This window comes from Peromyscus leucopus, chromosome 18 (assembly GCF_004664715.2).
Source record: "Peromyscus leucopus breed LL Stock chromosome 18, UCI_PerLeu_2.1, whole genome shotgun sequence".
Taxonomy (NCBI): Eukaryota; Metazoa; Chordata; class Mammalia; order Rodentia; family Cricetidae; genus Peromyscus; species Peromyscus leucopus.
This window is the reverse complement of record NC_051078.1, coordinates 1815332-1836606: the sequence shown is the minus strand read 5'-3', so window position 1 is coordinate 1836606 and position 21275 is coordinate 1815332. Positions and strand designations below refer to the sequence as shown.

The 21275-nt window shown below is 52.5% G+C and overlaps 1 protein-coding gene and 1 long non-coding RNA gene across 2 annotated transcripts; one reads left to right on the top strand and one right to left on the bottom strand.

Annotated features, from left to right (window-relative positions):
* Positions 1–1354: 1354 nt before the first annotated feature.
* Erbb3 (erb-b2 receptor tyrosine kinase 3) lies at positions 1355–21229 on the bottom strand. The gene is made up of 28 exons (XM_028855446.2): positions 20965–21229; positions 17609–17760; positions 16081–16267; positions 15292–15417; positions 14652–14717; positions 14392–14510; positions 14143–14284; positions 12510–12623; positions 12305–12425; positions 10644–10717; positions 10381–10471; positions 9766–9971; positions 9444–9576; positions 8773–8863; positions 8420–8574; positions 7774–7827; positions 5901–6036; positions 5053–5172; positions 4827–4925; positions 4444–4629; positions 4141–4296; positions 3852–3927; positions 3527–3673; positions 3338–3435; positions 3059–3247; positions 2852–2923; positions 2365–2665; positions 1355–2187 (listed from the first exon to the last, which is right to left on the bottom strand). The coding sequence occupies exons 1-28, from the start codon at positions 21044–21046 to the stop codon at positions 1661–1663; spliced, it is 4020 nt and encodes a 1339-aa protein (XP_028711279.1). The 5' UTR covers positions 21047–21229; the 3' UTR covers positions 1355–1660.
* On the top strand, positions 2126–5118 carry LOC114681755. Its single transcript, XR_005089397.1, has 5 exons — positions 2126–2205; positions 3600–3696; positions 3996–4089; positions 4186–4284; positions 5033–5118. It is a non-coding gene; the product is annotated as an uncharacterized LOC114681755 (long non-coding RNA).
* Positions 21230–21275: the final 46 nt, after the last annotated feature.

Here is a 21275-nt window from a genome sequence, read left to right as displayed (position 1 = left end):
TCTCTCACACACACACACACACACACACACACACACACACACACACACACACACGCGCGCACGCGCACACACACACACACACACACACACACACACACACACACACACGCACACGCACGCGCCCCTTACCAGAGCTTGGCATGGTACTCCTTGACACCTTATAGTAAAAGTACAAGCACTGGAATTACAAGATTTTGAATCCTGGACCTGCTGCTTAATTTCTTCAAGGCTCAGTCCCCCATTATCTGAGGTTTTTCTGCCCACAGTTTTAGTAACCTGTGATCAACTACAATCTGAAAATGTTACATGACAAGTTCCTGAAATAAATAGTACCTAAAATTTAAATTGCACACCATTACAACCATCCTTTTCTGTCCCACTTGGTAGATGAATCATCTCTTTGCCTAGTGCATCCATACCTAATAACCTTAGTTATTAGTTAATAGCCCATTAGTCACTTAATAACCCACTTGTTATTAGACTGACTGACAGTGATATCATAGTACTCTATTCAAATACCCTTATTTTACCTACAGATTGGCCCAGAATGCAAGAGTAGTAATATGCTGGCAGCTCAGACATGCCAAGGAGAAGTGGTTTTCACTTGAGAAAAGGTAAAAGTTCTTGACTTCATATGAGGGAAAAATCATATGGTAAGATCTTATAATAGCAATTCCATGAAGTTATAAAAACAGACAAATTAGGATTACTTTTGCTGTGGCACTTTAAACTTCAAGAATTACAGCCATGATGTAAAAAGGCACTAAACTATAGCATTCAGTTTTGTACACCAACTAAAATATTTTTTAAAAAAGAATTTTAGGCTGGGCGATGGTGGCACACGCCTTTAATCCCAGGACTCAGGAAGCAGAGGCAGGCTGATCTCTGAACTCGAGGCCAGCCTGGTCTACAGATTGAGCTCCAGGACAGCCAGGACAACACTGAGAAACCCTGTCTCGAAAAATCAAAACCAAAACCAGACAACAAAAACTAGGATTCAGTACTATGCAGAGATTCAGGGACCTATTGGCTATTTTGGAACTCTCAAGAGGACTCACTCCTGTATTGGTAAAATGGGATCAGCTCTACCTCACAAAAATTGTAGATTGTAACTGAGATCACGCAGGCAGAGTTCAGCTGGACGATGCCTAGCTCATAGTAAACGTTCGATTCATAGTTATTGGTATCTACTCCTACCTTTGTTAAGCTTCTCAACCTTTGCATAGGATTAAGAGTCTCATGAGCCAAAATTTTACTTTCCTCTCTCAGCTCTGTTCCATCTCCTCTTCCTTAGGAGAGTCTGATGAGAAACAAAAGCAAAGTCTAGCAAGTAAGAGCCGGAGAGAAAGGGGCTTAGAGAGCAGACCTTCATATCTCCAGGGGGTCTCCCTGAGGAAGCTGAGGAATGGGCTTGGGAAAGTAGACAAACAGGAAAACCTTCTCTTCCCTGGGGCTGGGGCCGAGAAGAAAGTGCACAGCTGACTGGCTATACAGCACGGAATTGTGTAAGGATGTGTTTGCGAGTCTCCAAAGACTAGAGGGCACTGTCCAGGACTGGAGAAATGGGAGTGGGACCCTGAGGAGGAGGGGGCGAGGAAGGGGTACCCTCAAGAGGCACCAGCTGCCGTCAGATGCTCCCGGAGAGTCTCAGGAGCAGAGGTTAAGTTCTCTGGGCGTCAGCTTTGGGGAAAAGTCTGCTATGCCAGTAATCCGGGTTGTCGAAGGCAGAATCGGTGGCTTCTAAACTACGCAGCGTTTTGAGGCGGGCATAGCGAACGTGGGGGGCGTGATGGCCAGGCCCCTGGAAAGCTCGCATCTCTTCATACCCTTGTTCAGCTGCTGGGCAGGCCCCCATGGCTGCATAATCCCCCCCGGCCCCACCCACGCCCCGCCTACGGTTCATATACTCGTAGTCCTCATCTGGAGTTGTGCCCGCAGAGGGCAGGATGGCCATAGGATGGAGTGGGCAACTCTGAGTACTGCCCAGAGAGGCACTGAGGTCTGAGCCCACATCCATGTACTCATAACCCAGCTCCTCAAGGGAACCAGGCCTCGGAGGCCGAGGTGGGCTGCTCCTTCTCTTCCGGTTCATGTATTCATACTCCTCCTCTTCATCTTCTTCTTCAGTACCCAGCACAGAACTGAGACCTACTGAAGAAAGGGTACCTTCCCGGGAGGAGGGTGTACCTGTGGTTGAGAAAAATCGTAAGTATGTATGGAACTTTGGAGAAATAACCAGAAGGAATGGGGGTGAGTTAGAAAACAAATGACTTGGAGATATCAGAGAAGATGGAAGAGTCAAGAGGAGCTTGGAGAAAAAAGATTAGAAGCTTTAAGGAAAAGGCCGGAGGAAGAGCCAGGTACCTCTGAGGTGCGTGTCTGGCATGACATAACCATTGACATCCTCTTCCCCTACCCCTGGGGGGGACAGCGGGGTGACAGGCGTGAGCAGGCTGTGTCGCTGTGAGTGGTAGGCACTGTCTCCACGTGGCCGAGGGCTGCGACTGCGGCTGCGGCTTCTGCACACCGATACTTTTTCTTGGAGTTCAGCCTCAGAGCCAGTCACGTGGCCCTCTGAGGACTCGGATGCCAGGCGTCCCCGTGGGATTGGGTGCAGAGAGATGGGACGGGGGCACTGTTCACTGCCCCCCAAAACGGCAGGATCCTGAGGAGGGAAGTAACAGGAGCAAGGAGGGTTAAACAGGTCTAGAAGGAGGTGCGGTTGTTCAGGGCCTTCTCTATTGCAGGATGTTGATTAACCTTCAAGCCTTGAAGCGTCTCCCTCCACATTTCTATCAACACCTCCAAGCCCGTAAGACTCTGCCACCCCAGCTCTGGCAGCAGACCTTACCAGACAAGCCTCCCCGAGATTACTCTGGTTCATGGGCATGTATCCAGATGAGGGACTTAAAAGACTCTGGCTCTAGGATGAGAAAGGAAAGGAAAGGATTAAAATGGAGGAAGAAATCAATTATCGTGGAAGCTGATGAATGGTGATTCTGAGTGGGCTCATGAGGGTTCATGGAGCAGAAGCTCGTGCAGTTAGAAGGTATCCTACCCCACGTGGCCGGGGAAGCGTCCCCACTGGTAAGCTGAGGGCAGAACCCAGTGTGGTCGCCAGGCTGTCGTCCTCTGCCTCCAGGTCTAGGTCTAGGTCCAGTTCAGGCTCCAGCTCGACTTCCTCCAGCTCTTTGTTGGTCAGCGCGGAGGGCTCTGCCCCAGGAGGTACTCCAGGCCCGCTCTCTCTCTACAGGAGCAGACGGTCGTTAAGGGGATTCTAGTTCCAACCAGGTCTTCCTTTCTCTAAAAGACTTGACATCCTCTAGCCCCTGCCCACCTTTATGACCAGATATCGTGGTGGGTCACGGGCCATCCTGGTGAACTCATTGGCTAGTTCTTTAAAGGTCGGGCGAATATTCTCATCGATCATCCAACCTGGGGATGAGATGTAGAGGGCGGAGTCAGAAGGGGATAGAGCCGTGGAGGAGGAAGGAGGGGTCAGACCAGGGGTCAGCAGACAACTCACACTTGACCATGACCATGTAGACGTCGATGGTGCAGATCTGGGGCTGCGCTAACCGCTCGCCCTTCTCCAGCAGGTCTGGGATTTCGGCCAGTCTCAGCCCCGCATAGGGCTCTGCCCCGAAAGTCATCAACTCCCACACCGTAACCCCTGACAGAGAAAGAAATTAACTAGTAAGTATGAAAAATAGACCCAGTCCATTTAAAAGTAGTAAAGGGAAGGTAGCCTTTGCTTTAGTTAGCGAGGCGGATAGTTCCTAAGAGGAGGAAACACAAAGGACAGTGGGGGACTTGGGCTGGTGATGGCGGGGGCAGCAGGGTGTGCTCACCGTAACTCCAGACATCACTCTGGTGTGTGTATTTCCCAAAGTGGATACACTCAAGGGCCATCCACTTAATTGGAGTCTGAAGATTAAAATTGAAGGTGCTTCCAGTTAATCTTCTCAAATTCTCTTATTGTCTTAAAACCCCAGGTTTTCTGTCGTCCTTTGATTTCTGCCGTTCTCAGCTCCCACTCCCCGAGTTGACCCTGACTGGCCTACTCATCTCAGAGAGGACCCGATTACTGTACGCATGCTCACCCCGCCTGACCACCGCACCCCCCGTCCGTCACCTCACCTTGGCCTCGCTGTATAGTAACTGCTTGTCTTCCGGTGGCAACAGGTCAGCCACACCAAAATCTGCCACCTGGACCTGACTCGGAGACTTGAGCAGCACATTCCGGAGAGCGAGGTCCCTGTGCACCATACTGTGTTCCTCCAGGTAATACATACCCTAGAGGAGGAGGGGCCAGTCCTGAGCCACAGGAGCTGCCCAACCCTGAAGACCGTCCTCAGCACCTCCGGCCCGGGACCTCCCGCCTCTGCCCTGACTTTCCCCCGTCCAGCAGGTGCTGTCGTGGGCCTCCCCCAGACCCCTCACCTTGGCAATCTGTACTCCCCAGTTGAGCAGCAGCTGGGGCCCCAGCGCCCCACGATGCTGTCTCACATAGTCAAGGAGGGAGCCCAGAGGCAAGTATTGTGTGACAAGCTGCAGAGATGATCCTGGGCATAGTCCCAGAAGCCGTACAATGTGGGCATGGTCTAGGCTACCAATGGCCAGCATATGCTGCAAAACATAAGAGGTATTAGCCAGGAAGTGACGTGTTCACATACACTCCACAAAAAGCACACCCAACCCAGATTCCCTCTAACATGCCTAGCGTGGACCTAACACACTATCTGCCAACACAGGATCATATGTCTACATGCCTGGACCCAACACTGCCTCTCTTCTAGCGGCAGACGGAATTGCCTTTCACTTACATCAGTCACAGATTGAAAACTTTGGCGCCCACTCTTGTCCTCAATGACTTTAATGCAGACTGGAATCTTGATGGATTCACCCTCAGGGATCCAAACCCCCTAGAAAGGTTGGGGTGGACATGGAGTAAAAAATAATTCTTTTCCTGTCAGTCTTCTGCTGAAACTCTTCTCCCATTTTCCCCTCCATCTTTTTCCCACTTCTGCAGACTTCCTGTGAGTTCCTCACCTTGTGCACAGTTCCAAAGACACCAGAGCCCAACACTTTAAGCTTCCTCAGCTCTGTCTCTTTGAAGATTCTGGCCAAGACTTTGTTTGCTTTCTCGCTGGGGTCCAGAGGCTCGATGCTCTGAGGTTCAGACAGGAAGGAGGTGCTCAGAAAAGCCTACTCCCACCATCCCAGTCCCACCTACTCCCCATAGCTGGGTTCTGAGGGCGGCAGAGCCCAGAGCAGAGGGCAGGAAGAAACAGTCTTTAGTCCTGGGAAGCATCCTAGTCAAGGAACAGCAAGCCCGTCGGGAACACCAGGACTGATGAGAAGGACCTAGAGGGCTGGTTCTCCTCTAAGCGGCACAAGGGGAGGAGCCATGGTTGTGCTCCACCTTTCCCATGAGGTTAGAGGTCTGGCTTTCCGTCCCTGCCTCCTCTCACGAAGAGGAGGGCTTGCTGTGTAGGTCTGGCCCCGCCTCAGCCTTCTAAGGGCTGGAGTTATTGCCATGTACCAAAACGTCTGATGGAGCTTTTCAAAGCTCTTCCACAGGTCACTTTACCCATCAGCCCGGAAGTATGAATATTGTTTAGATCTAAGTTACTTAAACTGAGGTTTCTTCAGAAGCATGGCAAATGGCAAAAGCAAGATGAGGATACACGTTTCCACTTCTGGTGTGGACTCGTGTGTACATGGAATTGAACCCAGGTCCTTGCACATGTTAAGCAAGCATTCTAAGCTGTCTCCATCGCTCTACATTGTCCCCTTAAGGAAAGGGACTAAATTCCAGGGAAAGAGAAGAGGAGTAAGGGCCATCCTACTGCTTACTCAGATTGTAAGGGTGCCCCCAAAGTGAAGCTGATACTCACCTCACCCCGTTCCAGGTAGCGCCTCATAGCCCTTTTATTCTGAATCCTGCGTCCACGCCAGTAGAGAAAGGAGCCTCCCAGAATCAGGAGAGCCACAGGCAGTCCCACCATCCCAGCCATTGCCAGATGGGTTTTGCTACGGGATATAGAAAAGGCCAGCACCCTAAGTTTACAGCAGCTTCACAGACGTCATTTATATGGTGCAGATCTGAGTTAGCATTCACCTCTACTAATATCCATGAGCACCGAAGGAGCCAACCACATAGGAGACTTCCCTCTTGTAAGCTAGTGTAAGTTAATTTTAGGAAGGGGATGCCGGAAGCCACAATTCCTGAGCCGGTGATGGCGGACTGTGTATATAAAAGGGAAGAATGACCCCAGAGGACAGCTCCACACCCACATGTGCATGGCTGGCACGAAGTGGACTCGGATTATTAATAGCAGTAATGAAAAGGAGGACAGGGAGTCAGGAAGGGGACAGAGAAAGGGCCGTGGGGGAGTCTGGAGGAAGATAATGGTGATTGGTGTGACCAAAATACATTATATAAAAGCACTAAATCTCCAAAGAATGAGTGACAGATATTTAAAGGGGGCAGAGGGGGTGGAGGGATGGCTCAGTGGTTAAAGCACTGGCTGATCTTGCAGAGGACTTGAGTTCAGTTCCCAACACCCATATGGTGGCTCCCAACCACCTGTAACTCCAGATACAGGGGATCTGACGCCCTCTTCTGAGTATATTTGCACTCAACTGCACATACCCACACAAATACATGTAATTAAAAATAAAATAAGTCTTTAGCTTAAAAAAGAGGGGTGGGCTGGCCGGTGATGGCAACACACACCTTTAATCCCAGCACTCGGGAGGCAGAGGCAGGTGGATCTTTGTGAGTTCAAGACCAGCCTGGGCTACAGAGTGAGTTCCAGGAAAGGAGCAAAGCTACACAGAGAAACCTTGTCTCAGAAAACAAACAAACAAAAAACATTTTTTAAATTATAAAAAATAGGGGCTGGAGAGATGACTCAGAGGTTGAGAGCACTGGCTGTTCTTCCAGAGGCCCTGAGTTCAATTCCTAGCAACCACATGGTGGCTCACAACCATCTGTAAAGAGATCTGGTGTCCTCTTCTGGCTTGTTAGACACACACACACACACACACACACACACACACAACACTTTAAAACTTTTTTTTTTTTTTTTTTTTGGTTTTTCGAGGCAGGGTTTCTCTGTGTAGCTTTGCGCCTTTCCTGGATCTCGCTCTGTAGCCCAGGCTGGCCTTGAACTCACAGAGATCCGACTGGCTCTGCCTCCCGAGTGCTGGGATTAAAGGCGTGCGCCACCACCGCCCGGCTGGTTAGTGTTTTTTTGTGTGTGTTTTGGCGCGGTTGTTTGTTTGTTGGGTTTTGTTGTTTTGTTTTTTCCGGACAGGGTTTCTCTGTGTAACAGCTCTGGCTGGCCTCGAACTCACAGAGACCCGCCTGCCTCTGCCTCCCGAGTGCTGGGGTTAAAGGTGTGCGCCACCACCGCCCGGCCTAAAACTTTAAAAGAAGGGCAGAATGAGACACTGGAGAGAGGCTCAGTGTTTATGAGCATTGGCTGCTCTTGTAAAGGACCTGAGTTCAAGTCCCAGCAACCACATGGTGGGTCACAAGCATTCATAACTCCAGTTCCAAGACAGCCCATGCCTTCTTCTGGCCTCCAAGGAGACCAGGTAAGCAAGTCATGCAAAGACATACATGCAGACAAAACAACCATAGACATAACATATGTAACATTGTTTAAAAGGCAGAATGAGCTCGTGCAGAATGACTAGCATGTCTTCCCCAAACTTTCTCCCAAATACTCCTGGGTTCCACAGTCTCCAAGATCATCTTACCTCATTAATACCTCTGTTTGGCCCAAACAGTCCTGCGGTTCTGGTCCCTTACACCTAGGAAAGAAAACCACCCTCTTAGTAAGCAGACAGTAGAGGCTTAGGCCAGGAAGGTGGCTCAGCAGTGCAGGCCCTGGAGTCTGATCCCTGGGGAGCCACAGAGGGGAAGAGAATGAACTTCCCCATGCTGTCATTTGACCTCTGTACACCGTAGCACCCATGCACACCCTGCCCCATATATACAACAATAAACGTAATTATAAAGCAATTAAAAATACTAAAATAGAGACTCAAGTCCAAAAGCCTTCATATATAAAAGCTTGTTTCAGAACAAGCCTACTGTGGCCCCTCATCCTGCAGCCCCAAACCTAGCCCCCAAGCAGAGGGGCTCACTCCCACCCTTCCCGGCAGTCTCCTCCTCCACCCCTGGCTCACCAGTGAGCCTCTCCTGAATGAAACTCCTGAGCTGAGGTTACGCCAGCTTCCCCTAACCACGGTATACCTTCATGTCGGGAGTTTCTTTTCCTCCAGTCCTTTATAGCTGGGAGTGAGTCTCAAGTAGCCAAACTTTTCTTCATGCTTCTCTGCTCACCCAGATTCTGTGTTCTCCCCTCTCCCTGAGCCCCTCCTGCCGCACCCTGTCACTCACCCCTGGGTGCAGTTCTCATGGCAGGGCCGACATTCATTCTGAGCATCTGGGTACTTGTAGATCGGACCCTTGGCACCTAGGATTCCATGAGGACAGCTGTTCACACAGTGGGGCCCGTCTCGAAAATGGGCACATCGAGCACAAGCATCAGAGCCCTGAGCAGAAGAGGATGGTTGAGAATGAGATCTCAGTGTTAATTCCAGCCTTCCCCGTGAGGACCGGCCCATCCCTTCAGGATCCTCCATGTACAGATTCCAGGGTTCTCTGACTTCCCTGGGCTGACCTGGAAACTTGGCCAGGTCATTCCCTAGACATCCCGGTCTCCCTTACAGACCCCAGGGCTGCTACTGTACCGGGCCGTCGCAGGTGCTGGCGCCCTCCATGGGTAGGCACTCGGGGTGGCAGGAGAAACATTCACCGTCCTGAGCGAACTCACGAGGGTCCCTGCAAGGGGTGACACAAAGAGGGGTCACTTCCGCGTTCTGACCGTCAGGCCCCGATCCTGTAATGAGGACCCTCTACTTCATGCCCACCGAGGCACAGGACAGAAAGCTGTCTACAGAGCCAGGGGTGGCGGCTCACATCTGTAACCCCAGCACTTCGGAGGCTACGGCAGGGGGTTTTCCATGAGTTCAAGGCCTGCCGAGATGACAGAGTGTCTAAAAACAATAGAGGACCAGGTGTGGTAGCACACACATTTAATCTCAGTGCTCAGGAAGCAGAAGCAGAAAGATCTCTGGGTCCTGTCTGTCTGTCTGTCTGTCTGTCTCTCCACTTGCTCAACTGCTCGCTCAAGCCAGACATGGTGGCTCATAGCTGTAATCCCACCATTTGGAAGATTTAGGTAGAAGGACTTAAGGCTAGCCTGGGCTACAGAGCAAGTAGGCTACAGGGAGAATGAGGGGGGGTGGGAGGAAGAGGGAGAGGGAAAGAGAAAAAAACACAGCACCTGAGCTGACCCCCCACCCCCCACCCTCATCCCCCGGGCCTTACTCCCACCCTCTTGGCCTTCTCCACACTGTACCCCTTCAGAAAGTTGCAGTGAGTCACACAGACACCTTCTCGGCTGTAATTTCGACAAGACAAGCACTGACCAGGGCCTGGGCCCCAGCATCCCCCAGAGGAGCACAGTGGATCACACACTTTACCCTCTGCCACTGGAAAAAAAAACCAGACACTTAGTTAGGAAAAGACCCAGGACTCCCGGGAAGCCTTCTTCTGAACTCTTCCGTGTGGCCTCCGCCCTCACACCCACTTCTCACTGGTTCCATCTCTCAACCCACCCCACTCTCAGGGTCCTCTCGCCTCCCAGACCGCCCATTCTCGCCCTGAGTCCTCTCTCTCACCACAGTCTCTTCGAGGCCGATTATACTTGATGTCAAGCCTGTCGTCTGGAGGCCCCCGGAGCAGTCTGGTCCAGTTCAGAGAGTGGTGGTAGCAGAGCTGCTGATTGGCACTTATGTAGACGCGCCCGGCACTGATCTCCTTCAGGGACCGGAGGCCCAGTGACGTGACATTCAAGTTCTTCATGATCAACAAGGAGAAGCCCCGGCTGGAACAAGGAGGTAGAATTAGAGGGCGGACTACAAAGGGAAAATTAGACAGACGGGATTTATTTTCACTCATCAAATTTGCTCCAGGTTAAGTTAGAGCCGTGGCAAGGGAATCCCCTCTTTTATCAGGCCTGTTTTCTGAGACAGGTCTTACTGCATTTCTGAGGCAGGTCTGGAATTCACTGGGTAGCCCAAACTGGTCTTGAACTTGCTGTGAGCCTCCTGGGTCAGTCTCCCCAGTGTTAAGATCACAATACCACATTTGGTCTTCCCCGTCCCTTTCTGCCTTCACTCTATCATGTTAGCAGACTACTGGGGCCTCTTGGTTGAGAAATGCACTGTATTTCATAAGAAGCGCCCATCTCAGTGTCTGGAGACGGTGCCACCTCTTTACACACCCTTACTCACTTGTAGAGGCTTCTGCCCCCGATGGTTGTCAGGTTGGAAAAAACACTGAAGTTGTGCATGTGAGGAGGCCAGGACTGGATGTTTAGGTACCCTGAAGGGTGGGAGAGAGGCATATAAGCGGAGAGTCTTCTCCTCTCCGTCAGATTCTCCGTCACCTGCCTCACTGTGCTTTGGAGTGTGACTTTTCCTGAGTGGTTTAACAGTAATGCACACCAGTGGATCATCTGCTCCTTCTAGCCAGGGAAGCCATTCTTGCTCCTCACCTGTGATCTCCCGTACTGTCCTGAAAACGTTGAGCTTCTCTGGGTCCAGTGCAGGGATCTTGTGCCAGGGGTCTCTGGGGGGTGGGGGGAACAGTAAAAACTTCTCAACAGCGGGGCACAGTGGCGCAAGCCTTTAATCCCAGCACTGGGGAGGCAGAGCCAAGCAGATCTCTGTGAGTTTGAGCCCAGCCTGATCTACGGAGTGAGATCCAGGACAGGAACCAAAACTACACAGAGAAACCTTGTCTGGAAAAACCAAAAAACAAACAAACAAAAACCCAAAATTCTCAACAAAGTAGAGGTATGGCACTCAGTGGTAATAAACACACCATACTTCAACACGTGGTTTCTAGATGTCATTTCCCCCCAGTGCTGGGATCAAACCCAGGGCTTTAAATACGCTGTTGTACTGTAACCAGCCTCTTGGCTCCTAAATCAGAGTCTTCATCTAAAGGAAACAGAACTCCTTGGAGAGATGCTGGTGGTGGGGGAAATATAATGCATGTGCCTGGAGCATCTCACGTTCACAACTGTCTATAACTCCAGCTCCAGAGAGTCAGATGCCCTCTTCTGGTCTCCTCAGGCACTGCATGCACACAGTGCACAGACATACGTGCAGGCAAAACACCCACACACATAAAAAAATACAAACTAGGACAGAGGTGACAGCACACACCTAAAACCTCAACACTAATTCTTGAGAGGCTGAACAAGGCTGACAAGATCAAGGCCAAACTGGGCTACAAATGGAGACCTTATCTCATTGGAAACAAAAGAACAAAACTGAGGTATGAAGTGTGTCTACCTGTGTGTACAGGGAGGAAAAGAGAGAAATGATTTTTTAAAAATGTTCAAAAAACAAAAATGTAGCTGGGCATGATGGTGCACACCTTGAATCTCAGCATTTGAGAGGCAGAGGCAGGTGATCTCTGTGAGTTTGAGGCCAGCCTGGTCTACAGAGTGAGTTCCAGGACAGCCAGGGCTACACAGAGAGACCCTGGCTCGAAAAAACAAACAAACAACACTAGCTGCTCTTGCAGAAGGCCTGGGTTTGATCCTTAGCAACCATCTACTACTCTAGTTCCAGGGGATTCAACACCCTCTTCAGAGCTCTGTGAGCACCAGGTGCATGCATTGGTGCAGAGACATCTATGCAGGTTAAATACTCATAAAATAAAATAATAATGATTTCATTATTTTTAGCCGTGTGTGTGTGTGTGTGTGTGTCTGTGTGTGTGTGTGTGTGTGTGTGTGTGTGTGTGTCACTGAGGCTGGGGCATCAGATCCTCCAGGAGCTGGTGTCACCGACAGCTTTGAACCTGTGGAGGAGCAGTGAGTGATCCTAACCACTATGCGTCTCTCCAGCTTCCTTTTATTTAAATTTAAGGAAGAACTTCTAGAAAACTTGAGCTGGTCTACACACTGGTCTACACTGTCCCTGTACCATATCATTCCTCAGGGTTATACTCTGTTGCTTAGGGATGCCCTTGAGGGACGCAAGCTCCAGGTAGAAGGTGGAGTTATGCATTCTCTCACGTCCTTTGTAGCTCCTGAGATTTCATGCTTACATTTCTAGTCAGATACATGGAAGGATTTAAGCCATTGAAACGAGTTGTGTGGTGGATGGGGCTGGCGGGCGGGGTGGGAAAGCAGTCTCTTACCCGTTGAGGCCAGTGATAAGGAAGTCCAGGTTGCCCAGGATCTTGGTGCAGTTCACGAATCCATCAATGTTGCTGGAGTCCACAGTCTGGAAGCGGCTTCCAGAGCCTGTCCCCTCACAGGCTGCAAACACGGAACATTCTCAGGGCTGGGTTCTGGGTCACCTCAGAAAAGGCTGGGTATAATTTCTCACTGAGTCCTGCTCACCTTTAGGGCACAACCCTCCACAAGGCTCACAAATCTTGAGTCCATTTTTATCTACTTCCATCTTGTCGGGAGGGCAAGCCCTGACACAAGATGTCTGATCCACCACAAAGTTATCTAGGAAAGAGGAGGTCACCATCAGAAAAGAATAACACTGCCAGCTGCGAAGACTCTTCACCTGTTTCCTCCTCTTCACTCCTACCCGCTCCTCTGCACTAGACTGCCCCAGCCACAGCCTAGGGTCCCTCAGGTCTGTCTTCTAGATTTGCCATCTCCTTGTTCTTAAGATGGCCTCAAGGTGCTGGAGAGATGGCTCAGCGGTTAATAGCACTGGCTGCTCTTCCAGAGGTCCTGAGTTCAATGAGTTCAATTCCCAGAACCCACACGGTGGTTCACAACCATCTTTAACAGAGTCTCATGAGATCCAATGCCCTCCTCTGCTGTGGAAATATGCATACAGACAAAACACCCACATACATAAAGTACATAATAAATCTTAAAAAAAAGATGGATTCAAACCCTTTTTTAGAAAAAGATTGGGCTGGAGAGATGGCTCAGCGGTTAAGAGCACCGACTGCTCTTCCAGAGGTCCTGAGTTCAATTCCTAGCACCCACATGGTGGCTCACAACCATCTGTAATGAGATCTGGTGCCCTCTTCTGTATACATAATAAATAAATCCTTAAAAAAAAAAGAAAAAGATTTATATATATACATGTGTATACACACACACACACACACACACACACACACACACACATATTGGTTTTTTTGAGACAGGGTTTCTCTATGTAGCTTTGGCACCTTTCCTGGAACTCACTCTGTAGCCCAGGCTGACTTCGAACTCACAGTGATCCGCCTGCCTCTGCCTCCTGAGTGCTGGGATCAAAGGCGTGCGCCACCACCGCCCGGCTAATTATATGTTTTTAAGATTTATTTTTGTTATGTTTAATTACATGTATGTGCATCTGTCTGTGTGTGTACAGGTGCCCTTGAAGGTCAGAGGCATCAGATACCCCTGTGTGGTGCTGGGAATCAAACTCGGGTCTTTAGGAAGAACCACTGAGCCATCTCTCCAGCCTCCCATTTATTTTAGGTGTATATATAAGTGCCTGTATGTGTGTATGTGAACCACATTTGTGCCTGGCACCCAAGGAGTCCAGGAGAGGATGTCAGATCCCCTAAACTAGAATTGTAGGGTACTCTGGGCTGCCTGATATGGGTATTAAGAACTGAGTCCTTTGTTCTCAGCTGCCGAGCCATGTTTCTAGCCCTGGCATCAAATTCCTCATGTAGCCGAGGATGGCCACGAGCTTCTGATGCTCCTGTCTCTGTCTCAGGGCGCTGGGATTACCAGTTTATGTGGTATTGGAGCTTTCAAACCCAGGGCTTTGTGCACACTAGGCAAGCACTCCGTCAGCTCAGCTGCGTTCACAGCCCCCTTTGTTCTTAGTGGTTCCGAGTGGCCCCAGCCAGCCTGGAGGAAGCAGTCGGGGCACTGACATGGACTGTCACTCACTCGGTGAGGTCACGTGATCACATCAAGTTAGCTAACATCTAACTTGATCCCTTTCGCATCCCAAACTTTTGTGGAGAATCTGGGGTCCCCGATCACTGTCCCTTCCCCCCACACTTACGAGGACAGCTGGCAACACAGACCCCTCCATACTGATACTTGGTGTGGGGGTTGGGTTCCAGCTGGAACGTCAGCTTGTTGTACACAAGAGGCTGCGGACACCGGGGCACACAAGCTCCGCTGTCATTGAAGTGTCGGCAGGCCTGGGCATGAAAACGGTTCCTGAAATTCGTGTCTTCTAAGTACCCCCACTCCTCCCCAAAGCCTGTACCCCTACTTCAGAGCACAGGTGGACGGCACCACTACGTACAAAGCAATCTGTGTCCTGGGGTCCGGAGCAGCCGCCTGCACACTCATCATGGCAGCATTGGTTGGGGTTGGGCCCAAAGCAATGGCCGTTACACTGAGGCGCACAGATGGTCTTGGTCACTATGAAAAGAGGATGACAGGCAGGCTAAATTCAGAGGCCGCCGCCGCCGCTCATTTTGACTGTTAGGTTTGACACAGGCAGGGTTTCACGGGGAGGGGTACGAGAGGGCTTTAACTCTGTAGAAGGAAACTCAAACCCACATGTCTGGCAGTCTTGTGGTCCAGGCCCCCAGCATCGCCCCTTGCAGGCCTCATGACAGGGTGGACCTAGAAGGGAAGCAGGGCCATCAGGGCTGAGAAAGGCTTGCTTGAATCAACAGAGTATGATGTCAGCACACAAGCACCTCAATCCCAGGAAGCAAGAGCCCTGGGCAGTGTCCCTCCCTGCCCTTGGTGAGCAGGGCTGGGCTCCAGCGAACCTGTCAACAAGGGGCGGAGCCAACTCCCCCACACCACCCACTGGGCAGCTGAAGGGGAGGGCCTGGGCAGGTGCCATCCCGGGAACTCGGTTCCTCCCAGACAAACAGATTCTGTGCCTGGGTACAGGAGCAGTAGACTAGGTCAGGGCAGCAGGGAGATGTCCTATTGGCAAGAGCAGTCGGGGTTAGTCCAGATCTGTCTCCCTGCTCAGCATCCAGACAGCTTTGGCCTCTTTTCCAGACACACTGGTTTGGATTCTAAGAGACTGACCTAGTCCTTCCTGGCAGGCAGGCTCTTGGGTCAAGGGCCTAGGGTAACTGTCTGGGGAAGGTGGGTTCAGATAAAGGATCTAGTAGGGATGGGAAAGGAGTCACTCTGGTTTGCTGGGGCAACGGGAACCAGCGTGATCACCACCACTTACAGTTTCTACCATTGTTCTTCACCACGATGTCAGCCCCTTGGACCCTCACGATGTCCTTCCAGTCAATTGTGTCCATATGGCAAAGTCTGTCATTCTTCTCAATATAAACACCCCCTGACAGAATCTCTGCAGTGGGAAGAAAAGCGACCAGCTGAAGACCACAGCACAGCTCCTCTCCTGTACTTTCCTACCCATCCCAAGGACGCTCAGACCCCGGGGATGGGGAGTGTGTGGGGGAGTCATGGTCCTGACCCACAGGTGGTCCAGTCAGACTCAGGCTTCAGGAAAAGCTGGCCCTGGGAGAGGAGGAGTCAGAAACTCCTGCCTCTCCAGACAGACACCTGTCTAGATCTGGTTTAGCCGGTGGGGGAGGGGCAGAGAGAGAAGGACAGGACATCCTGAGTCAATCCCCTAGGCTCCCCTGAGTGTTTTCCAAGCAGCTGGGACAGGGAGAGCAGAGGGTTCCCAGGTGGTGTGTAACCCCCTGCTCTCTTCCAGCTGGTCGGGGCAAAGGGAAGAAGACTCCAGGGAAAGAGGGGTATCAAGCGACGCTGGTACTTCAAAGTTGGAGGAATGGGCAACAGGTCCAGTTCCCAGTCCCGCCCCACAGACGCCCCCAGCTCCCTCCTGGGGCCCTCTACTGCTTAAAGGGTGGTGGACTTGGAGACCACCAAGGTAGTAGGCAGCTAAAATGAGCTTAGAGTGAGCCATCCTGGGTCATCCTCCAGGGTCTGCCTGTCAGCAGGGAGGCTCGGAGGGCAAGATCAGAAGGAATCCTCCGACACTAACCAGTCAGCTGGGTGAGGTGGAGCTGGCGCAGAGCGTGGCTGGAGTTGGTGTTATAATTCAACATGACAAAGAGGGCAAACTTCCCGTCGTAGACCTGGGTTCCCCGTACCACGCGGAGGTTCGGCAAAGGTAGCGTGGAGAATTCGTTCATGGCCACGAGGACGTAGCCCGTCACCTCTCGGATCCACTGTGATAGAACAGGTCACGTCAGTGAACGGACAACGAGGTGAGGCCTCAGGCTCCTCTCTCCTTGAAGACACTGAGGCAAGTGCTCTACCACTGAGCCACAGTGGCTCTTGTTTTGTTTTGTTTTGGTTTTTGGTTTTTTGAGACAGGGTTTCTTGGTGTAGCTTTGTGCCTTTCCTGGAACTCGCTTTGGAGACCAGGCTGGCCTCACAGTGGCCCTCTAACCCCAGTCCTGAACTCATTGGTCTTGAACTCCTGGGCTCCATCAAGCATTGTCCACCCCAGCTTCCTCAGTAGAGTTTCCTCAGGTGCATGCCACTGGACCCAACCTCCCTAAGGACTGACCCCAAGGTCTCATGCATGTTCTGACAGCACCCTGCCACTGAGCTATAACCCCAGCTCTGGATTCTCTCTAATTCCTGATTTGTAGGGAATATGATGTCACGCTACTGTGCCACCTTTGTGAACAAACAGCCACAGAAATGACTACGGACCTCATTTCCTACCTATACTTCTTCTCAGAGTCACTCATAACAGGAAGGCTCTGGTTAGTCCCTCCCTCATCTCTCCAGGTGCCTCTGGGTCCTTGGGTGGCTTACTGTTGTAGAATACTATTTTCAGATGTGTTCCTTTTGTTTATGTTGCGTTTGTTTAACTCTGTGAAGCTGTGTTCCTGTGCCTGTCTAAAATACCTGATGGTCTAATAAAGAGCTGAATGGCCAATATCGAGACAGGAGAAAGGACAGGCAGGCTGGCAGGCAGAGAGAATATGTAAAGGGAGAAATCTGGGAAGAGAGATCTAGAAACAAGAGAGGAAGAAGGAAGACATCAGGGGCCAGCCACCCAGCTACACAGCCAGCCACAGAGTAAGAGTAAGATTTACAGAAGTAAGAGAACGGGAAGAGCCGAGAGACAAAAGGTAGATGGGATAATTTAAGTTAAGGAAAGCTGGCCAGAAACTAAGCCAAGCTAAGGCTGGGCATTCATAATTAAGCGTGAGCCTCTGTGTGTGGATTTATTTGGGAGCTGGGTGGTGGGCATCCCCTAAAGAGCCAAAGACAAACTAACAACAGCTTACTATACAGTTCTGCTTACCCGAACACCACCTGTTCTGTCCCTTTCTTGTGGCCAGCATCTACATATCCCTGGTTATAGGACCAGAACATCCATCCCACCCCCCCATCATAGTCAATGTCCGCCTAAGCACACAGGTGCTCCTGAGCCTTAGGAGCTACTGAGTCTTAGGAACGAACTCTGAATGCAGCAGAGGGTGGTCCTGAGAGAGGGAGAGGTAAGAGGAACCGAGAGGGGAGAGGCTGAGGGATGGGCTGTGCATGCTCACCCGCAGGAAGGAAAGGTCGGCGTTGTGTCCCGTGAGCACAATCTCAAGGTTGCCCATCACCACCTCGCACCTCTCATACAGCTTGTACAGGGTCTGGTACTGATTCTCAGCATCGCCAGTCACACTCAGCCCATTCAGAGTCCCAGGACACACTGTAAAAATGGAGGTAGGGTAGGTAAGCTAAACATCCCCTCGGTGAAAGCCCCTCAGTTGCCCTCAGTTACATTCAGTTGCCTCTAACCCTGCCCACTAGGCCTCCGGGGCTGGGGCCTCCTCACTTCTCTGGCTCTCCTCACCAGAGTCCCCACTGTGCTAATTTGGGCAACGAGGGGTTAATACAGAAGACATGAGGGGACTTTTCCTCTCCTAGAAAGGGCTCGTGAGGCAGGAATCAAACTTTGATTACCCACTCCTCCTCCACTAAGGCACTCACTTCTCTGCCCCCACGCTGCCTCTCTCCAGGCCCTGGAATAAACATCTCTTTGGGGCTAGCACACAGTCCCTATTGTGTCTACGGAGGGTGGGATGGGGGCAGAGGGTGGGGGCAGAGCCTGGGGCCACAGTTCAGCCCACAATGAGGCGATTCTATCCAGGAGGAGGGGGCTGCCCCACCCCATCCCAGACACCCCATCCTTAGCGGCACCCCCCTCTTACCCCGGAGCTTTGGGCTCAGACAAGTGACCTCACTGGAGGGAGAAGCCCTGGTACTAGGATGGGGGTCAATGGGAGCTTTGTCTCCAAAGCTGGATAAGGAGCTGGCGGCCTCCCCCTTCCTGAACTCTGGTTTCCCTTCCCCTAAGCCAACATGCTCCAGCTCCCCCAGCATCCCTGTGCAGCCCTGGAGAGAAGCAGAACAGACTCAACACTACAAAGCCTTCTTCCCAAACTCACTGTCAGCGGGATTCATTAAAAAGACTTCTAACTGTGGGCAATGCTCTCCAGCAGCAGGCACTCCAGGGGGGGACCCAGAAGAGTGGCCAGCACACTTCAGTCTTGGGCTTCCACTTTGTAAAAGGGGAGGGCAACGGGCCATAGGAAGTCTTGGCCCTTGGAGTTCTAAGTCTCTTCCCTCCGACACAGCGGAAGAGCACATGGAGAAGGTGAGGGTGAGGGGTACAAACCAGAACCAACGAACCACCTGTTCTAACCTCCCTTCCCTGAGGCGGGGCAGGAGCGCAGCATGGGGGGGTCAGAGGCCCCAGCTTCCCCCCACACCCCTCTAGTCTGACCCCTTCTCCAGACCCTCTTCCCTATCTCCAGGATGGAAGGAGAGGGTCAATCCCCGCAAGCAAGGAGGCATAAACAGGCTAGGAGCTCCCAGGGGCACCCCGGAACCCCAGGGTCCTTGGGCTGAAGTGGAAGACTAGGAAGGTTAGTCATTTCTGAAACAGCCCCACCCATGTCCCCTTCCCGGCAGGACACCCCTCTTCCACGTTAAGGTGCCAACCCTTCTTCCCCAGAGAAGGGAGGAGGAGCTAGGATCTCCGTACAGGGAAGCGATGTGTAGGTGCACATGAGCACGATCACACCGCGGCGCCCGCGGGATGGCACACAGACTTGTACACGGTTGGTTCCCCTGCCTCAGAAACATCCATTGGTTTTCCCCTGGGCTCCGCCCTGGGAAGTGTTACAAGTGGCCAGTCCACCCCACCTGCTCACAGTACCGTGTACACTTTGTGTCTTAACGCTTTGCAAGGCCTCGCAGGTCTCGGTTACCTGCCACCCTGAGGGTAAAGTCCACATTTCACAAACAGGGGCAAAGGGCCGGGGCAGGACAGGAGTATAAACAACCACAGGAGGAACCAGGCAACTCGGGGCCCGGGGCAAGGCAGCAGGGGGAGCTGCTGTCTGTGCGCGGGACCTGAACCCAAAGGGGGGCGGTTCAGAGCCCTTCTTATGTAGAGAGCACAGACTAGGTTTGGACAGAGCAAGCACGTATCCAGCCCCTCAGGAGCCTCCCCTCCACTTTGCCCCAGCCACACACAAAGTGGACAAAGGGGCTATACACGGCTTGAGACAGGGCCGGATGCCCAGAGGCTGCAGGATAGAGATAAAGGGGAGAGACAGACCCGACCACGCCTGCTCTCTGCCTCTTAGGGAGGGTAGTGGGGACCCCGGACTCCCGGGTTCCTGGCTAAGGGGGGGGGGCGGGGGGCACAGTGAGATGGAAGAGTGATCCGGGCACTCCCCGGCCCCTCCCACTCCAGTCTCCAGACCACCCCCTCCACCAGCTGGGAGTGTTCACATCTCAAGATCCCAGGGGCTAAATTTAGGCCCAGCAACTGTGGGATAAGCACAGGTGGTTTCTCCCACTCCCACTCTGGGGAAGGGGCCCTGGCTGCGCCCTAAGCTGAGACCTGGGGGCGGGGGACTCTAATTACACCAACTCCAGAACTCTTCAGGTGTCCACGGTCCCAGAGACGCCCACAGGAATGGGCTCGGAGGGCGCGGAATAGGAGGCATAGAGGAGCACAGTCTGGGCTCTGCCTGAAGTTAGACAAAAAAATTGAATGGGGGAAGGGCCGAAGTCGGGTCTAGGAGCGAGTTCACGGAATAGAATGTTCAGAAGGAGGGAGAGGTGACCTCAGACGGGAGAGAGAAACAGGTCTAATTGTCCTTCCCCCGACACCTCCAGCTCAGGGTATATGTCCCGGGAATAGTGTAGTATATAGCAGATGCTCGGCATGTTAATTGAATCGACCTGGGTATTGGTAAAGAGAAGTTGGTTAACTTGGGGACCAGCTTATCTTGTGGGAAGGCAGGCGGGCAGCCTCCGTGAGGCCTCTCTGATGTCACCTGGACTTGGCCCTCAGGTTAATCTCAACCTTCTCAGGACAGCCCCGCTCACGGAAGAGGAGGTGCCATTCTTGTTTTTCCAACATCAGAAAACAACAACTTCCAACCCTCGCCTAGCTCCGCCCTGTCGGCAAAACAACGAAACTGGGGGTTTGCTGAAACCCGGGGTGGGGTGGGGGGCCAGGGAACCCGAGAGCAAACGGAGACCCTTCGAGCCGAGGCTCCTCAGGTTTACAGAAAGGTCCCTGCGCGCCCTCTCGGCAAGGCTCTCAAAACTACTGTTCACATCAACCTGATCAGAAATAAAGACCCCTCAGAGGGTCAGCGACGCCCCGGGGAGAAGGGTAGGCATCCAGGAATGCAGTCCCTGCCCAGCCCACTCCGAGAACCGAGCCACGGGGTCCCCTTTCGGGCGGCTCCTGTAAACTCGGGGTCGCGCACACACGCCCCCCCAGTTCAGCGCGTCAGAACCCGAACCCCTGGCCCGGGGAGGGTCTGCGCGCGCTCCGGTCGCGCGCTCCGCTTCCAGCCAGCCGGCCGGGGCGCCCCGCGCCGCTTACCTGCCTGGGAGCTGCCCATCTCGGAACCCCGGGCCAGGCTGAGAAGGAAGCCCAGCACCTGCAGCGTCCCAATCGCCCTCATGACTCCAGCGGAGGGTGAAGGGAGTCCCAGCCGAGTCTGGCCCGGGGGGGCCCTCCCTGGATATTAGGAGGACATCGAAGCGACAGCCACCTGAGCGGCGCGCGAATCGGAGGGGCGGCGGCGGCGGCCGCGGAGGTTGCACTCTGCAACTGGAGCCGGAGTCGGAGTCCGGAGCGGGACGGCAGGGGAGGGTGTCTGTCTGGGAGGGAGGGACGGAGGGAGGGAGGGA

Excerpts from the sequence above, each read along its gene's own strand:
- Erbb3 (XM_028855446.2), bottom strand. The coding sequence starts at position 21,046 with ATGAGGGCGATTGGGACGCTGCAGGTGCTGGGCTTCCTTCTCAGCCTG. Across the intron at positions 10,472-10,643 it reads GACAGTACGGGAGATCACAG|GGTACCTAAACATCCAGTCC; the intron begins GTGAGGAGCAAG and ends CCCACCCTTCAG. Across the intron at positions 5,173-5,900 it reads GCTACCTGGAACGGGGTGAG|AGCATCGAGCCTCTGGACCC; the intron begins GTGAGTATCAGC and ends TCTGAACCTCAG.